Below are 18,884 nucleotides of genomic sequence, written 5' to 3' on the forward strand. Positions count from 1 at the left end.
TTGTAACACTTATGTTGTTTTTTTCAATTGCACAGCAGTCTAGTAGTTAATTAGTTTCTTACTGAAGTTATTAATCATTTTACATATTTTAATTAGTGTGAAAGAAAGTTTAGTAAGCATTATTTTAATTAATTTTTCATTGCGTGACTGGGCTTTTAAATCTTTATCAGTGGGCTTTTTTTTTTTAAGTTTGTTCACCCGAACTTTTTTTCATCATAATTATTTAGCATTTTCGTCATCTTATATTTTATCTTCACATAACACTCTTAAAAGGAGTTTAAAGATACATTAAATAAAATAAGCTAAAGAGTATAAAAGTGATTAACAAAAAAAGATTTGTTTGATTGTATTATTCTACTCTTAACAATTATAAAGACACGGTAAGTGCTCTAAGTTAAATACGCATTTAATGATACTAAAGTCATTTGATTGTATATATGATTAAAGCTAGCAGTACATTTTCAAATGAATGACTTCTCAACAATACGAAAACTGGTTTCACCTTACTTTAAAAACCTAGGCAACAATGGAATTTTAAAATGATTTACAGTAACACGCTTTCGATGTTTCAAAATTGCATAGTTAGTCAAAACATAGTTAGTCAAAATTGCATAGTAGTTTTGTTTTCCTTCAACACATTATAAGGCAGCTAATTTTAAAATCCTGAAGGATTTTGGACAAAAAAACATATTTTTTTTCAATATACATAATATTGATGCATTTTGCTGTAAGCATTCTGTCAAAAACATAATTATAACATCTGAGAAATATGGAATTGCAGAAAATTTTGTGTTAAGTACTCTGTGCCAATATGTCTTACACAGTGTGCACATTAAATGATGTTAAGTGAGATTTTGTAATAGTTAAGGTTTTTTAAGATAAAAAGGCAGGCAGAACAAGTTACCCTTTTCAAAATGCCTAGGAAGAACTCTGGTCTTTACATCAATATCATAACATAATAAAGCACAAATAAATTTAAAGCAGTTAAAAGCTTCATGCAAAACTAATGAATAAATCTATCACATGCTTTTTAATAATGAAAATGTTCTGAAATTGAAGTATAATCTGCATTACATATTAGTAACTCTTTATATTTCATAACAAACTAAAGCTTTTTATTCCTTTCAATCTTTCCATTAGACAAGTTTTGCTAACTTTTCTTCAAGTAACATAGTTTTTTATCATATTAAAGGAAAGAACCTTTTACAACTCTGTATTAAAAAGTTTTGTTCTATTGTTTACACATTCATCTTCTGAACCTCATTGGAGTCACAAGTCATTGAGATTCAATAACTCCATGGAAACTGAGCAATCTAATCATGTCAAAAGTTCAAATTAAAATTGCATAGATAAACACTCATTAATATATCCAACTTACTGGTACCCATTGTAAAACTGTACTAATGTTGTCTATTGCTTTTTCTAGTGTATGAATAGTTTCTTCAATGTCATTATTTACTATCGTCAAGTCAAAATAATGTCCATAGGCTTGTTGAAGAAGGTCACTTTCTTTAGCCAATCGCTCTAAGCTGCCATCAGTCTACGAAATGATAACACATAAATTTAAATATAACTACAGAAATTAAATTTAAAGCTTAAAAAAAGCATGCTATTAATTTTAGCACACATTCAACCTTTCCCAACCTTCTACAAAATCAGTTTCTCCCAATTATTTTAGATTCATTTGACAAGAAAAGGATGTCCAAACCCTTCTCTTTTCGAATAGAGTTAAGAGTATATGAAAGTTAGCTGAATAAAGAGTACCAATGATGAAAAATACAAGTTAGAGAAGCACGAATCTGAAGAAAAAGCCTTAAATATTTTTACAGTCAGAATGAAAATAAGAAATTTCAAACTTTCAACTGAAGATCAACTACAATACAAAGTCCTATGCTTAGATATTGGTTTTTCAGAAACTATTTTCTAGACACATTTTAACAAATCTCTTTCTTCCTTTTAACAAAATCAGTAATAACTTTATACATACAAACTTTTTACATAAAAATCTGTTTTAAAATCTTATGCATAGAAAAAACTTTTTTATTTTCTATGGTCAACAGGCTTTGTTTTTGCTTAAATTAGCTGTAACACCTGAACATAATGAAAATTAATATTATTATTGAAAATAGAAATTTTGAATTGTGTACTTCAATTACCACTTTCTATTATGCTCAATTTGCACATAGTGGTTATTGATCTCTTTCCTGTGGGACTTCCATATTGCTTTAAAAAAAACACAATTTTTTCTATACTATATTATTATATGTCAATAATTTATCAGAAATCCATGCAATTTTTTTAATAGTTTCATGGGCAGTTATTGCTATGTATTTCCGCATGGTTTTCATAATCCCCTTATTTTCAATAATGCTCACAAGTTTAAAACCGATTATCAAATATTCCCTTTTTAATGTACTTTATTTGTGATGATTTTATCAAAAAAGAAAGTTATTTTGAATCTTTTTTTTTGGCACTTTTGAAGTTGAATAATCACTTTTTAATGTGCCTTATTTGGGATGATTTCATTACAAATACAAGTTATATTTTTATTGGTTTTTTGGCAGTTATTGCTGTTTTTCATATGGCTTTAAAAATCCTGATATTTTTTATATAATATTATAATAACACAAGAGAGCTTTTAATATGGCATTTAAATAATTATTATAAGGCAACCTTTATTTGAGCTGATTTCATTGTAAATCCAAATGGTTTCAGGATAAAAAAAAATTTTGACAATTAGCATCATACATTTCCACATTGTATTTAAATCCCAATATTTTAATACATCACATAAAATTTAAAAAGTGGAATAATGTATTTTAACTGTTTACACTGTTAATGTATTTTAACTGTTTACTGTTTGAAAATGGCTTTTAACAACAAGAAATAAATAAAACCTCTATAATTTGCTAAACATAAATGTTCTACAGTTCAAATATATTTCCAACTAAATGTTAAATTTTATTAACTGTATTAATAGGTTTTTTTTAATTTAAATAATTTTAAACTCAATAAAATTTCTTCAGTTAAAGTATTCAGTTTGCATTTATGTTAATTGATTTTTTTTTACTTTGTGAACATTTAAGTTTTTATTTTTAGAATTTGATTTATAACTAACTTTTTCATGAGATAGGATTAAAGAAATATTACATTTTACTAATGCTTAGATATATTTTGATAAAAGAAATGAAAAGTTGTAAATGAATTCTATAATTTAAAAGTATTAAATTTTATACAAATATAATATTGAGTAGAACCATAATAAAAATTGCCATAATTACTGTCAACAAGTCAAATAGTTTACCAATCGACAGTTTATATGAACCCTGATGAGAAGAGACCGCCTGCATAACCTGTGTCCTTGGAAAAATGACACACACTGCTTTGGTCCAAGTTTCAGGTAAGTGGGATGTGCATATTCACCTGTATACTATCAAGCAGTTAAAAAATCAACGCAAGGGATATAAAATTCAAAGTTGAGATTTTTATATATTTAACATCTTATCATCTTAACATATTGCAAAAAAAAAATCTCAAAAATAATTTTAATTTTATCAGTTTTTTGGTTTTTCATTTTTATCAGTTTTTTGGTTTTCCATTTTAACGTTCATAGTATTAGCAATAGAAGGAGAAAAGTTGTCAAGCCACTTTTCTCGGAACCAATTATGAAGCACTTATGTTATTTCAATTGCATAGCAAAATACCTGAACTAGCTAGTCACAAATGTTATCTGTTGGCTAAAGTCACTCACTGGTTTCAATGATACAGAATAAATGATACTAGAAAGAATTCAAAATCAAAATGTTACATCTGTTCATAGGATTAAGGTTCGCAAAGATGGTAAAATCATCCCAACATTAAACTTTTGCACCAAACGCGAAAAAATAAGTCCTAAAGCTAATAGGACAGCAACTGCTTCCACAGTAAAAACAGATCGAATTATAGGAATGCCGTAGCTGTAAGTAAGATCAGCCACAATAATCCCACAACCAACATGTCTCGGGAAAGATCCATCTGCAAAAACTGTTATATATTGTATATACTGATGATGATGAGAAGTGAATAGCTATTGTAAAATACTAGGTGAAACATTAAATTTACTGTATGACACAAATGAACAACCAAGATGATCTGATGAAATAGTCCATGGATGGTTGAAAAAATAATTTACAGACTGCGATAGTAAATCACAAAAATTGAATGATTGATCGCACAGGAGAGTTAAAAATTGGGAGATATAAGGGTCGTGTAGTCCTCGTAAGCTTAGTGGAATAATCTCACGAAGTGGACACGAGGAAGATGACTGTTACAATTTAGGGTTGGGAAAATTAAAAAAAAGATTTAGTTAATTAATTTTTTCATTACGAGGTTGTGCAAAAAATAAAAAAACAAATTAATTATGGCACGTGACTACTCCTATAGTGGAAAAGCACTTAAAAATTGCAATACTATCACCAGACAGCAAAAGGCACCCACGGGTGGGTGGAAGAAAGAACGCTATGATACAATTAAACAAAACTCCGTCTCTCAAAGAGAGGAGGGTGTAAAAAATGAAAAAACCCTGTTAAGGGATCGTAGAGTATTGATATGGAAATTAATTCGAATGCCCCCGCTCAAAAAAATGGGCGATATTTATATAAAAGGTTGAAGTAAAAGTACCTAAAATGCCGCAGAATCGTGGCTGAAAAGGGACTTGAAGTGAACAGATGAACTGCCAAAAATCAAATCACAATTATACACAAACTGTGACTATAACTGATCATCCTCCATGTGCTCACATCAAAGGCTGCCGAAGGTCACAGGCATGAAGGTCGACAGACAGTGAGGCATCACAGGAGAGGGGTCAGGGTTCGGCCTAATTTTTAGGTCATAATCCCAACAGAAAATTGAGATTAAGTAACACAATGTCACAATGCCATGACACGAAAGTAAAATTTCAGAGCTGCATGCGGTATAATATATGTACATATATATGTCATATCATATATGTATTCATGTGATCATATATGTATGATTCCTCTTTTGATAATTTTTTATTAAACAGGATATTTATTTTTTTCAATTTAAACCAAATCAGATGCTTATAAATATCACTGAAATATATTTTCTCTAAAGAAAATGTTTTTTGCAGGAAATAAAAACAAACTGACAAAAGATATAACATGCAAACTGAATTTTAAATTCCAGAAAATTTAAATGAATTCTGAATAACAGGAAAAATACTTAATTAGAGGGATGAGTTTATTGCCCAAACGTACCAAATAAATAAAACTCATTACAGGTTCAAAATATAAGAATTGGTTTCTAAAAAAATTCAATCTAATTGTACTTACATCTCTAATATTTGTTAAAGTGGGTGCAGCTATGAACACAACGAAGGGTGCATACTCAGCAGTCCTTAGAATTTTCAAGGCCTAAAAAATGTAATGAATTATAAAAACAAATTTAAAGAAAAGCTTAACATTAATAGTTGTAGTACAACCAACACTGCAAAATTAGCATAGGCAGAAAAATATTTCTTTACATAAAAATTCGACAATAATCATTCTTAATTTCCATTTTTCTATTCATCATTAAACATTATGATGAATAAATACTTTATAATTTTACCACTAATTTAATGTAACCAGTTTTAATTAGTATTGTTGGCAGTTGTTAGTCAGGAAGTTGTATAAGATAGGTATCTACAATAAAAGTCTGACTACCCAGAATTTAACTACTCATAGATTTTTTTAACACAAATAGATTTTTTTAAACTAAAATAATTATTTTTTATAAAAATCAGCCTGATGGAAAAGAAATTCCTTTACAAAACACGTTTTAGCTAAAACGAAATGCTGTGCCATACACCACAATGGCAGAAGATTATTGATCTATCTTAAGTTTTAAAATAAAAAAATCCGTCTTACTTGTGCAGATTATTCTTCAATTTGGATTTAAATAAATTGGGAATAAAAGATTGCAAGGTGAAAGTAAAGACCAAACAAAAAGGTAAGGATTTTACTATCTTAATTTGTAAAAAAGGAATAATTACCACCACCACCCCTTTAATTTGAAAAAAAAAACACTAATTTATAAATAGCTGATAGTACATCTTCTAAAAATGAAATAGGCAAGCCTATCACAATTCGTCAGAGTAACATTTGCACTTTCTTTTCATTTTGTAAACAGTTTTAAAAGCTGCAGTGGAGCATCTTGACGAAATGTGAACCAAAACTTTAGTGTGCAGAAACATTTTCATAAGAATAACACTAAAATATTTTTATATATTATTTCAGAATAAGCAGAATATTTAGATAGAATACAGTGTATTGTCTAAAATCATAATTTTAGCAGTGGAGTGTAATGAAATTGTTTCATTTTAATTTCCAACATAATGACTTGCAACAAGCACGCACTGTAGAGATGACCTCCTTTCTATTTATAAAATAATTTGTCTATAGTTACAATGATTGAAAACAAGAGAGGCTTTTAATAAGCTTAATATTATTCATCTTAAATCATCCTTGTGTAACAAAAGGAAAACATGAAAATCATCCAAGACTAACTAAAACTAAAGATTCAATTGGATTTTAAAGGGTTGCCCAAATGAAAAATGGACATGTGTGATAGCATTATAAATAATAACAGTATGATAGCACTAGCACAACTCAGTGTTATAAAGGAAGCCAAAAAGAGTGCACTATAGAAGGTGTATAACTATTTAAAAAGCATTAGAGAGAATTTAATATTAATGTAAATTCAATCAGTAAAGATACATAATTGAAATCTAATTAATTCTAGAACTTTTGTAATAACGTTTTTAAAATCTTACTAGGATTCTTTTCTTTTATCTTTTGGATTTTTTATGAATGTGAATAAAGAACAAAGTGAAAGCTTAATACATTTATTTATACTTTAAAGAGTACTAATTGAATGCAGTTTTTCAAACAATAATTATGTCCATAATACCTTACAAATTCTAAATTTTAAAACCAACTTCAAAATTACATTTTTGAATTTCTAAATTCATACATAAATAATATAATCTGACTATAGCTTTTTAAATTAAAGCTGTGATATTTTGTTATAGTGAATTATTTTTTTTAATGAATTATTAAGCTTCTATACACATAAATAAAAATAAATTTTATGTATAATAAGTTCGTAAAGTATCCCTCAGAAAAAACCAATTCAGATTTGAAACAAAAAAAAATGCATATTTTTTTTACAAGAAATCAAAAATATAATGAGCCTTAAAAAAATTATGCAACCATTAAGATAAATTTTTTAATGAGTTAATGCCAGCCTCTACACTTCTGAGCGGAAGATTATTTTCCAGTGGTGGTAGACAAAAAGTAAAAACTTTTTAAAAAGTTGCTAATATCGTTCAGGATGTTCATGATCCATATGCACTGGTATCCAAATTTAAACATAATTTTACACATAAGTCTAGTGCTAAACTTTTGGTCATCAGTCTATGTTTACCATGTCATTTTTTGGACTTATTTATGTACTGTAGTTGTAAAAATTCTTTCAAATTAAATTTATTAAAACAAGAATTAAATATTAATACACACAAGTTGCTACCACTGGGAAAAAAATTCACAAAAAGTTAGAATCAATGATATTGTATTATGTGCGAAAGTTTTTCTTTTTCCCAAAATACTAAATTAAAATCACCTGATATTTGATGTGTTTCAGATTGTCTAAATATTGCTTATTTTAACATTTTAAAAAAAGAAAGAGCTTGGCAAAAACTTCTATTTATATTTAACTCAAATTGACACAGCTAATGTACAGTAAAAGATAATCCCTTAAATGGCAATAGTTAACATATTTATTTCACAAAAGAAAAAAAATTTGTATTAAAAACCAATTTTACACAAACTTAAATCAGTATAAAAAGAAATTTTCAAATTTTAGTAGCATATTTATGGAAGCTAATTTACAAGAGTCTAAAAAATATATTGATGTACTTTGATAATTTTAACATACTGCTTTTTTTTTAAAACAAAACGTTACAACTTACAACTGATGATACAAAAAAAATTCCTCTCTATTTTTTCATTGAATAATATGAAACAACTCACACTGTAAAATCGAAATTCATTAAATTTATAAAATTGTCTATGCACCTGAGGCTCCACATCTAAAATAGCAATTTTGCCATCTTTGTGAATCTTGCGTATAGTTTCCAGCTTTGTTCCGTACATAGCTTCTTCATGTGTACCATATTCTAAATACTCGTTGGCATGGATATCAGACATCATTTCGTCTTGTGTTACAAAATAGTAATTTCGTCCATTTTCTTCTGTAGGTCGAGGCAAACGTGTAGTATCTGTAAAGAAATTTAGGTTACTAATTCAAAATGGAAAGGATGCACGTATACCACCATGCAGTATAAAAAAATAACCATTGTCATATGAAACAAATTACATTTGTAAGCATATTTGAAAGTTTGTTAATTAATAGTTAAGTGATGACACAAATATGATATGCAGTTAAAACAGTTGCATGCAACCAGTTCAAAATTATCTTCATAGGTAGATGAGTCAACATCGATCCGATGTTTCATAGCAGGCCAAGAGGAATAAAACATGCCCAACAACACGTGAACACAAACACATTTAATATGGAACACATATATAGAAACAAAGACAATAAAAACACAGATAATAATCTGAGCTTTTCCTTCTCGGAAGTCAGTAAGCCATTTGTTGGTTAAAGGTTAATGCAGATCAATCCAACTAAATACATGTACACTTTCAGCTCTATATGCACATTCAGCACTCTCCACATAAACCTTGATAATACAAACTAAAATGTAGACACTAAAATTTTTGCAGCACCAGAAATTCATTATTGTAATTAAAGTATGAATATATTTTGACAATATAATCGAAATAACAACAGCACTGACATTTTAAAAGTTGCAAAACATGTATTTGCTTCAAATAATGTCATTATATTTCTCTTTCATTTGATTTTCTGTTACATCTTTAGATGCCTTGGTTTCTTTTTATTCTTCCTGGTTATTACATACTGAAACAATATTAGACTGAGTAGCTCCAAAGAGCAGGGCACATCAACCAGAGGTCTATTGTACCCAAACCCTGAATCATGATTGGCAAGAAAGCCCTATAGCTGAAATAAAATTCAGCAAACGCCTTACAGGAACATCCTGCAGTTCTTAGGTTTAAATGCAATGCTCTCCCAAATGCTCAAATCTTTGAACAGAATAGACCTCACAATCACAAAGTATAGGTCGTGATGCCTCTACTTCAAGATGACAACCTAGACAAAGAGAATTAGATTCAATTCCCATTATATATAGGTGTCTCCTGAGGATGCAGTGTCTAGTAAGAAGACCAATGATCTTCCTCAAACTGTTTCTATAAAGCTTTAAAAGCTCTTTTTGACATACACTAGGACAGTCACGATTCAGCTCCTTAGCTTGTTTCTGACCGTCAGCGATGCGCCATTGCTTATGGGCAATTTTGCCATACAGCTTAAATATAGACGCCCTAAAAGAGGTGGAAGAAATTCCCAATGCAAGTCCAGGGCCCCAAAAAATTGCACTAGAGCCAGCTCGTGATGCTTCATCAGCTAGCTCATTTCCAAGAATACCCATACGTCCAGGTACCCGAAGCAGATATACCCTGTTATGAGTAGATAGGTCACAAAGGATCGAAAGACATTCCCACACTAGCAAAGAGGTGAATTTGTACTTTGACAGTGATAGGAGAGCAGGCAGACAGCCATAACAGATGTGGATAGTCATATTTTGATATCCCCTGTCTAAGCATATCTTACAGCACAAGATAATGGTATAGACCTCAACCTGAAAAACAGTGGCATAACTTCCCAAGGGAAAGTGAAGTTTGGTACCATCATTGGAGCAATAAATTCCTGCTCCTCATTTGAGACCAAGCCTTGAACCATCAGTGTACCATATTAGACATTTGCCTTTAAGCCACCGAAGAGAATTAAACCATTAATCTCTAGTAGGAAAATGGATCTTAAAAGGCTTATGAAAAACATATCTTAGTGACAAATAATCACTAGGCATAATAAAAGAGGGTATATCCATCACTTGTGAAATAAGATAACCCCATAACAAGTGTTTGGAATTCTCTTTTCATAAGCCAAGGTACATAAGACGCTTCATGCCTGTCTGAGCTTCAACTTCAATACGTAAGTTCAATGGAAGAAGCCCAAGTAAGCTCACAAGAGCAGCTGTGGGAGTGGTCCTAAGACAGCCTGACAAGGCTACCATTCTTTGTAGTCTGGCGGAGCTCAATCAAGTCCTCGACCACCAGACGATTGTGTCACATGCGATAATAGGACTATTTTGGGGGATAATCCCCAGGTTCTACCAATAGCATTTCTGCAAGACCAGAAAATCTTCCTGGCCCTGCTGATACAGTATTCTAGGTGATAACCCCAATTAAGTTTGGAGTCAAAATAAACCTCGAGAAACTTGACTTTCTCCGTGAGTTCCAATTTATAGTCTAGGTATATATTACTTAGATCAAGATGCTTTTTTCTTGTGAAGGCTACAAAACTTATCTTGGACGGGTTGACAGATAAGCCAGAGTCAGAGTACCACCCAGCTACTTCTAGAAGTGCATTATTCATGATATCACAGACTGTTTTGCCATGCTTGCCTTTGCCAACAATAACTCCGTGATCAGCATACCCGACACAGGGAATGCCAAGATCAGTTAACCGAACTAACAAAGAGTCCATAACCATACACCATAGATAGGGGACAAAACCCCTCCCTAAGGACATCCTGAGGTTGCATGCACTCTCATGCTTGTACCCAGTAAAGAGGAACAAACATACCTGGGGGATAGCAAATTAGCTATCCACCTGGTGATTATTGTCCGCAGTAACTACTTCCTCATAAATAGGAGTTTCGCTGGGATTCCTTAAATTAGAAAATTATTTTTATTTTATTTTATGAAGATATTCTTATTTGTACACACATCTTGCATGTCTACTTCGTCATGAATGAATAATTCAGGCAATTTCTTTTCAACTATCATAATTTCTTTCTTATTTAGTTTTTAAGAAATTATTTATAAAATTGAAGAAAATTTTTTTTGAAATGGTATTCAAAAAAGCAATTTAAAATCTTTTGAAATCAGGACAACATTTTCTGGGTGACCAAAAATTTCAAAAAGCAATTTTCAAGAAGCAATTTAAAAATCCACTGATTCAAAATTCTTTAAAAGGTGGTTATTGTGCATAAAGTTATGAATATTAAAACTTTAAGTCACACAGAAGGCATTTTAAAACCAAATAAGAAATGTCTCATCAAAAATAAGTCAAAAAAGATTTTGCCTTAACTTACGAGGAATTGGATATGCATACTGCTCAGGGTGATTACTTATGAGAGTGTTTTTAATGTGACGCCTTCCTACCCCATGAGCACCTACATAAAAAATAGATAATTATTAAAATGATAAGGGTTACAACAACTATTTAAATATTAATGCAGCTTATAATAATATCAAGAGTTAGTAAAACCTAAACTCATGAAGATTTTTCTGAACGCTTAGTTGACTGGATCAAAAAATACTAGATATTTGTGGATGACATCTTGTCTGAAGAATTTGATGTATTATATCATATTTTAATAAATAATGGTTAAAAATAAGAAAAATTTACCATTTTTAGAACAAACAATCTGATTGTGGTCACTACTCCCAAATATTTTATGCAAACACTTATATTTTAATAAATCCATGCCTATCATGGAATTCTCGTGCGAAGCTTGTGGTAAAATAAAATCACAGTTTAGGCTGCACCACAGATATGTTATGCTAATATAACTTTTAAATACAGATAAGAGATAGTCTATTTATCCTAAATTTCGGTACAAAAAAAAAGCAAACAAATCATTTTAAAAACTATTTTTTTTGAATAAAACTATATTTTTATAGGAAAGTTTTATAATTATGAGCCGGAAGGTTTAGAGTTGCTTGAATAATTCAAGATATAGTGAAATGCACAAAAAATAAAATCAAGGTGCTTACACCTTGGACCGCTTTTCCAGATAAACTAATGAAATCATGTCTAACAGATAACACTAACCCCTATATCTTGTAGGAGAACAAAAATTCAAATTCATTTAAAAAAGTGTGTTTATTCAGAGAAAGCATGCTTAAGTGTCTGAATTAGTAACTTATATTACTGTCTACAAACACTAAATTTGAATATCTTACATAAGCTTTTCCTGCTATAAAGATTCCTTCCTGGAACATAAAAATCTTATCACTGTTTTGAAAGTTAATCAGGGATAACTGAACAAATCTTATTTGAATTTCTTCATTAGGCATTTCCAGATGGATTATTCATAGAAGACTAATACATTCATATTCATAATTACTGAAATTTCACTGATTAAAGCAGGGTAAACAGGGTTAAAACTTTAAATGTAACAGTCCAGCGTCAATGACACCTAAATATTTTTTTTTAAGTTGCTAAAACAGTTCAGGCAGGTATAACTTTAAAATTATATTTTTAACTACAATATTTATCCTTTTTTAAATACTTTTAGAAATCTTGTCTAAAATTCTTTCCATACACTAAAAGGAGCAGGGTGCTAAAAACTGAAAAGGGCACTATATCCCCCAAATAAGAGCACCTATTATGTAAAAGGTCATTGTATTTCACAAATATTTGCACAGCTTTTAAAAAGGATGAGAGTGGACAGAAAGCAAGAAGGAGGAAATCGATAAATATGCCCAAAAATAAATAAATAAATAAACATGTGGCGAGTACGATGGCCAGAAAATTGAGAAAAATGAGGGACATTTATCATTTTTAAGTTAAAAGGAAATTTATCTCACTATAGATAAATTATACTTCAATTATAAAAAATTTTATAACTCGTATATTCTCATATGTTACTCATACATCTTTGCAGAAAAACTCAACTGCCATTTTTTTCTCAGTTTAAACTCACACTTGATTATTAGATTGTTGTTGTTAATTTACGTCGCACTAGAGCTGCACAATGGGCTATTGGCGACGGTCTGGGAAACATCCCGGAGGATGATCCGAAGACATGCCATCACAATTTTGATCCTCTGCGGAGGAGATGGCAACCCTGTTTCGGTAGCCCGACGACCTGCGCGCGAAGTCGAGCACTTTACGGTAGCACACCCTCGGTCCCTACGCAGACTGATCCAAGTGGTCACCCACCCGCACACTGACCATAGCCAGTGATGCTTGACTGCAGTGATCTGCTGGGAACCGTGTCTTAACCATCAGTCCACTGCGGGACCTTGATTATTAGAATAGTGTGAAATGAGTCTACATTAAGCCTATTTGACCCTGGTGTTATAACGGAGTTTATAAAACCAGGAGAATGGGAAGTGGGACACTTCAATTTGGAGCAATTTATGGAGCATGAAATTTTGAGATTCGTAGCAGTCACAGGAGATTGTAGGAGCAAAATTTAAGATTTGTTTCAAAAAATGACATATTATTCAACATATACCGTATTTTTCAGTGAAAGCACCGCGGCACTATCGAAAAAAAAGTTGATTTTTCCCTTTGCTTCCGATTCAGCGGTGCTTTTGATGCAATATTTTTAGTGGCAAAAAAATTTGTCAAGGAAAGTTATTTAAGATGAAATAATTTTCTGAGAGAAAGACTATTAAAAAAAATTTATAACGAAGTCGACGAAATATTCACCCGTATCGCGATCTGATATAGAACATCGCCAATTCTTAGCAAACTTTCAGCAGCAGTTTGTAAGAAAATAAATTAACGAAATAATTTTAAAAAAACATCGCATAAGGAGAAAATTAAAAACTTATGCATCTTGTATCCACCCCCAGCTTAAAGAAAAATCGCAAGCTAGAAATCTACTTAGCGCCATGGCAATTATAATTGGAGCGAACAGAACAGGAAGTAATTGGACCCTAAATTCGACACTCACGGGACTGACATAATGCCGAACTTCAGATCTCTTTCGGAAATTCCAATATGGCGCCCAAATATTACTATAATTTAATTACACTGCTAATTTCAGAAAAACCAATAAATTTAGTCAAGTTTCGATCGTAGATTATTATGGGGTGAATTTAAAACTGGCCCATCTTATGAAATTTTATTAATTAAAATAATAATCTATATAATATAATCAAGAAGAAATAATCCGAATCCTCTGAAGAAGAAATAATCATTTCTTCTCCGAAGAGAGATCATAGTTCTCGTTTTTTTCTTTTAGATAACATTTTGTTTTAACAAAAGACGTTTGCCTCGCAAAGAAAATATAAAAAAAGCTAACAAGGAACTAAAAAAGAAAAAAGTAACAATTAATGCTAAGAAACTAACAATGAATAACAACAAAAAACAAGCCAAAAACTAATAACAATAAAAAAACAAGCAAACAACTAATTACAAGAAAAAAACAAGCTAACTATTAACAAAACAAATTAACAGTTAATAACTAATAAAAAAGCGGCAAAATAAAAAATTTATGAGTCGAATAAAATACCGCAAAAGGGATAGAATTCATTTTGTAATTCACATGGTAGTTTCAATGTCAACTGGGTGCGGCCAATTTATGGTCAAACAGAGGAGGGAAATGTGGGGACAAACCAGTAAAGCACAAGCACAGCTGTCAAGATTGATTGATCAGTTTTTTCCAACTTGCATTTTTTTATTTTGTTCATTGGTAATGCAGGTGTTTTTACTTCTCACTTTATTTTAAACTGCTTTAGAAACAGATGTTTCCTTTGACACTGATTTTTTTTTCAAGCTTCTTTTTTATTTTTAAAAGATAAAATAAAGTAAGTTACTTCAACAGAATAAAATTCCAAATAAAAAGAATATAGCTGTTTTTTTTTTTTTTTTTTTTTTTTGTCTTATCAATATAAATTTCTTTAAAAAAAAAATAGATCAGATTAAGTGCCGAATTTCGGGATGCTGGATTAGGGGTCCCATACCCTTTTCTTTTCCCCAACCCCTTTTAAAATAACTGATCGATTCCTCCTAAACAGCTCCAGTAGAAATGACACATGGAGGAGGTGGAGTACACCCCTCTTTTAAACATTTTCTTCTCTCTAAGTTGAGTCACATTGTGTTATTTCCATTGAAGGAGAGGGAGGGCATTCTACCCACTAAAATTCCATCTCCAAGTATAGTGAAAGTGAAACTTATTTCCCCTTCGCTCATTCCTTCTTCAGAATTTTGCTTAGTAATTTCTTATTCTTGTTATTATTAGTTATTTCGCTATTATTAGCTGTTTCGTTATTATTAGTGTTTCCTCAAGTTGTTAACGGTAATAAATTTTCAAATCTTTTTTTTCAGTGAATTTTTATTTTACTTTTCTTATTACATTGTTTTACGGATTTCTGTAATCAGTTCAGCGTTAATTCAGCTACTGAGCATATAAATCTTCTTCTTTTTTTGGGCGCGGTGCCAACTGGTAAGAACAACTTTATTTAATATCGTTTTGTAGGGCGGTTTTTTCGCTGAAAGAGAACATTTTTTGTTGTTTTTTTTTTGCTGAAAAAGAAATTTTTTATTATAATTTAGAAATTAAAATTTACTTTATGAAATGTATAAAAAAATGTAATTTCTTATTATACAGATGTTCTAAATGGTAATTTAAAAGTATTTTCTATAAGGATGCTGATATGCACGGTTTAGCGCCATTGAGCGCTACTATAATTTTGTTTTTTTAATTTCATTTTTATCGATATGCGGCGCTTTTGCCGAAAAATACGGTATTTGAAATTGTAGTAGTTTAGTTGTAATTTAAAGCAATTAAAACTATCTATTAAAAAGCAATTTGAAGATTAAAAAATAAATTTTAAAACACAGTCAACCATAAAATAGGATGAGAAATAGTGAAGAATATGTTAAAAGTAAAAATAATCATATACACACATATATAATTTCTAATGTATTATTGCAAGGTTCCCTTGAGACCTTACAATAAGGAAGGGCGTTTATTAACTGAAAATGATAATATATTCCCCCAAAATACTTAAAACTAATTCCTCAGTTAATTTTACACATTCTATAAATCAGTTTTTAAACTGAGAATAATTCTCGAATTTTGAAAATGTCTTGTGTCGTAATAACAACATTTTAAAATTATTGAGACTTTCGAAATGATGTCGAAATAAATGAAAAAATTTTAAGTCTGCCGAAAATTCATTTCAATAAAAAATTCATTTGGATCAACTATGGAATCATAGCAAATCAAGTACATAAAAAATTATTACTAAAACACAAAATTGGCTAGTCACAACATTGTATTAATTATATTAGAATGGGAAAAATCTTGTGGAAATAGTCGCAAAATGAAAAACAGTTGTCAAAAAAATTATCCATAACATGGATTAACAATAGAGTAAAAAATATCAGAATGGAAAAAAACAAGTGGAAATGGCCAAAATAAATTATCGTAAAACGACATGAATTTACAACAAAGTCCTCACGAATCGAACAAGTAAAAAAATTATACTCAAATTCAAAACACATGTGTCGTAATAATGTATTAAAATAATCAGAATTTTAAAAAAACATGTGAAAGGGTTGCAAGAATAAATAATTGCCAAAAAAATATCATCTAATAATGTGAAATTATGCTAGAATCATCCTGAATCAAAAGTGTCAAAAAGTGATAAGTCATATTCGATTGTTGTAATGACAACACAATAAAAATATCGAAATTTGAAAAACTATGTGAAAGGCACCAAAAAAAATATAAATAACTGCCAAAAAAACTATCCTCCAACGGCATGAAATTACGTTGGAGTATTGAAGTATTAAAATTTGAAAATCATGACAACTGAATTTTACGTGTCGCAATAATAACTTATTAAGAACATCAGGATTTTTAAAAGCGATGTCGAGATATCTGGAAAATCAAAATGCAACTGTAATAACTGCCAAAAAAAGCGATAAAAAATTAAAGTGGATTTACGCTGTGATCCTCCCAAATCAAGTGCCTAAAAAAGTAATAACTTAAACACAAAATTCTCTAATCATAGCATTGTATTAAAATAAGTGAATAAAAAGAAAAGATCCATAAATAACATGGATTTAGGATAGAATTGTTATGAATGGAGCATGTTAAAAGTGACTCCTTATATTTGAAATTGTTATATTGGTAATAACTTCCCATAAAGACTGCCACAAGAAGAAAATACAAGTGGAAATAGCCAAAAAAGCAATCAGAAAATAACGTAGATGAGTACAATGCATTCAAAAGTTTTGCCTCAAGTTTTAATTAGAAATTTTCATGTCGGAATAACATGGTATTAAAAATATAGGATTTTGAAAAAAAGATATAGAGTACAAAGTCTCATATCTGAACATCCGTTTACTGGAAATGTCGGTCTCTTTTCCAGACACTTTTTAACAGATAAAATTAACAAAACTCTTTTCCCATTTCAAAAAAAAAAAATTCTTTACATTTGCGACTTGTTAAAAATAGTATGCAGGGATAAGGATCCTTTGCTTTTCTGCTTCTTTACGATGTTAGTAAGATTTTAATTCAATTTCCACTACAATATGAAAAAAAATTGGATATCACAGAAACGAAAATCAGCATTTCACTACAGTGTGAAAAAAAAATTGTGTATTTTTTCTCAGGCATTGCGTAAAAGGATTATTACCGCCAAAAAAACACGTGATTAATTTCAGAGTTGGCAAAATTTCACAATTAGAAAAAATAGCGGATTTGAGATGAAATCATCACAACTAAAGCGGGTCATTAAGTGATTATTTATGAATTCCCAGATCGTAATAATATTATATTAAAAATTAAATCGAAATTTTCCCCTTGAAGAAAATAAAACACGTGGACAATAAAATCTTCACAAATCGAGTGCATCTAAAAGTACAAAAGTAATGCTACAAATGAGCAATTTAAAATTTCCAGAGTGTGAAAATGCAGCATTAAAAAATTATGAAAATAGGTAGCGATAACTGACAAAAAAGCAATCGTAAATCCACGTGGGATCGTGGGTGAATTGAAAATAATTGAGAGAAATGCGTGATTCGAAGTTTGCTGAACAAATAAATATTATATTTTTTAAAGCATTATCAACAATGAGATTTTAAAAACCAAGTGAAATTCCATTTTAATAACTACCAAAAAATTCTATTTTATTTTCAAAAAACCCTATTTTCTATTTTATTCTACTAAATGAGATCGCATATTACGATTGTTTTAACCAAACTCTTTGTTTAATTTGAATTTAATCATTCTAAACAAAGAAATTATAACTTTATCTACACATTATAACGATGAAGTATTGCTGTTGTTACAGGGGAACACAAAAAGTTCAAAAACAAAATAGATTTTTGTCATTTTATAAATAAGAAATATAGTATAAGAATAAGTTTACTACTTATTAAGTATTTAATATACAATTACCTAATAAGACTAAAGTTTTCCTTCTGTAACCCGGAAGTCTAACTACTTCCTCATAAGTGACCAAATCCAGTTGATCAAATACAGCATTATGTTTGGCTAAATATTTATCTCTGTAGTGCTTCTTCTTACGTCCAAAAAATGAGCAATTTACTAAAGTGATAAAGAAATAAAACATTATTTATGAATCATCAAAATTCAATCAGATTTACTTAAGTACAATTGCCAGCATCAAAAATAAAATTTCAGTATATTTAAAGATATTCTAAACGTATAATAGCATAGTCTCCCCTTAATGTGATCGCAGTTATTGTTAACAATCGCTTATTGTTATCAAAATTACTCGGTTATCATTTTTTCTATTCATTTGTATGTTAAAATTACTGCTTTCTGTGATCGTTGCATTGCATAATATTATCAGAAATATTCACTGTTTGTTCAGAAAGAACTGCGTTAACAGAATTTTAAGTGTCCCAGAACTTTTACT

General features: G+C 30.0%; 1 protein-coding gene across 4 annotated transcripts in view; it reads right to left on the bottom strand.

Moving 5' to 3' along the window:
• Positions 1–132: 132 nt before the first annotated feature.
• Positions 133–18,884, bottom strand: part of LOC107442297 (peripheral plasma membrane protein CASK) — a 164,023-nt gene continuing 145,271 nt past the window's right edge. For all 4 annotated transcript variants that reach the window (XM_087156098.1, XM_071188090.2, XM_071188091.2 and 1 more), the window contains 5 exons: positions 18,401–18,550; positions 11,342–11,422; positions 8,118–8,320; positions 5,334–5,414; positions 133–1,540 (listed from right to left, as the gene is read on the bottom strand). In XM_087156098.1, coding sequence (XP_087012224.1) covers positions 1,361–1,540; positions 5,334–5,414; positions 8,118–8,320; positions 11,342–11,422; positions 18,401–18,550 — 695 coding nt within the window. In that variant the 3' untranslated portion in view covers positions 133–1,360. The remainder of the gene's footprint in view (positions 1,541–5,333; positions 5,415–8,117; positions 8,321–11,341; positions 11,423–18,400; positions 18,551–18,884) is intronic.

This window comes from Parasteatoda tepidariorum, chromosome 12, assembly GCF_982258835.1.
Source record: "Parasteatoda tepidariorum strain Cologne lab strain chromosome 12, Ptep-v5.0, whole genome shotgun sequence".
NCBI lineage: Eukaryota > Metazoa > Arthropoda > Arachnida > Araneae > Theridiidae > Parasteatoda > Parasteatoda tepidariorum.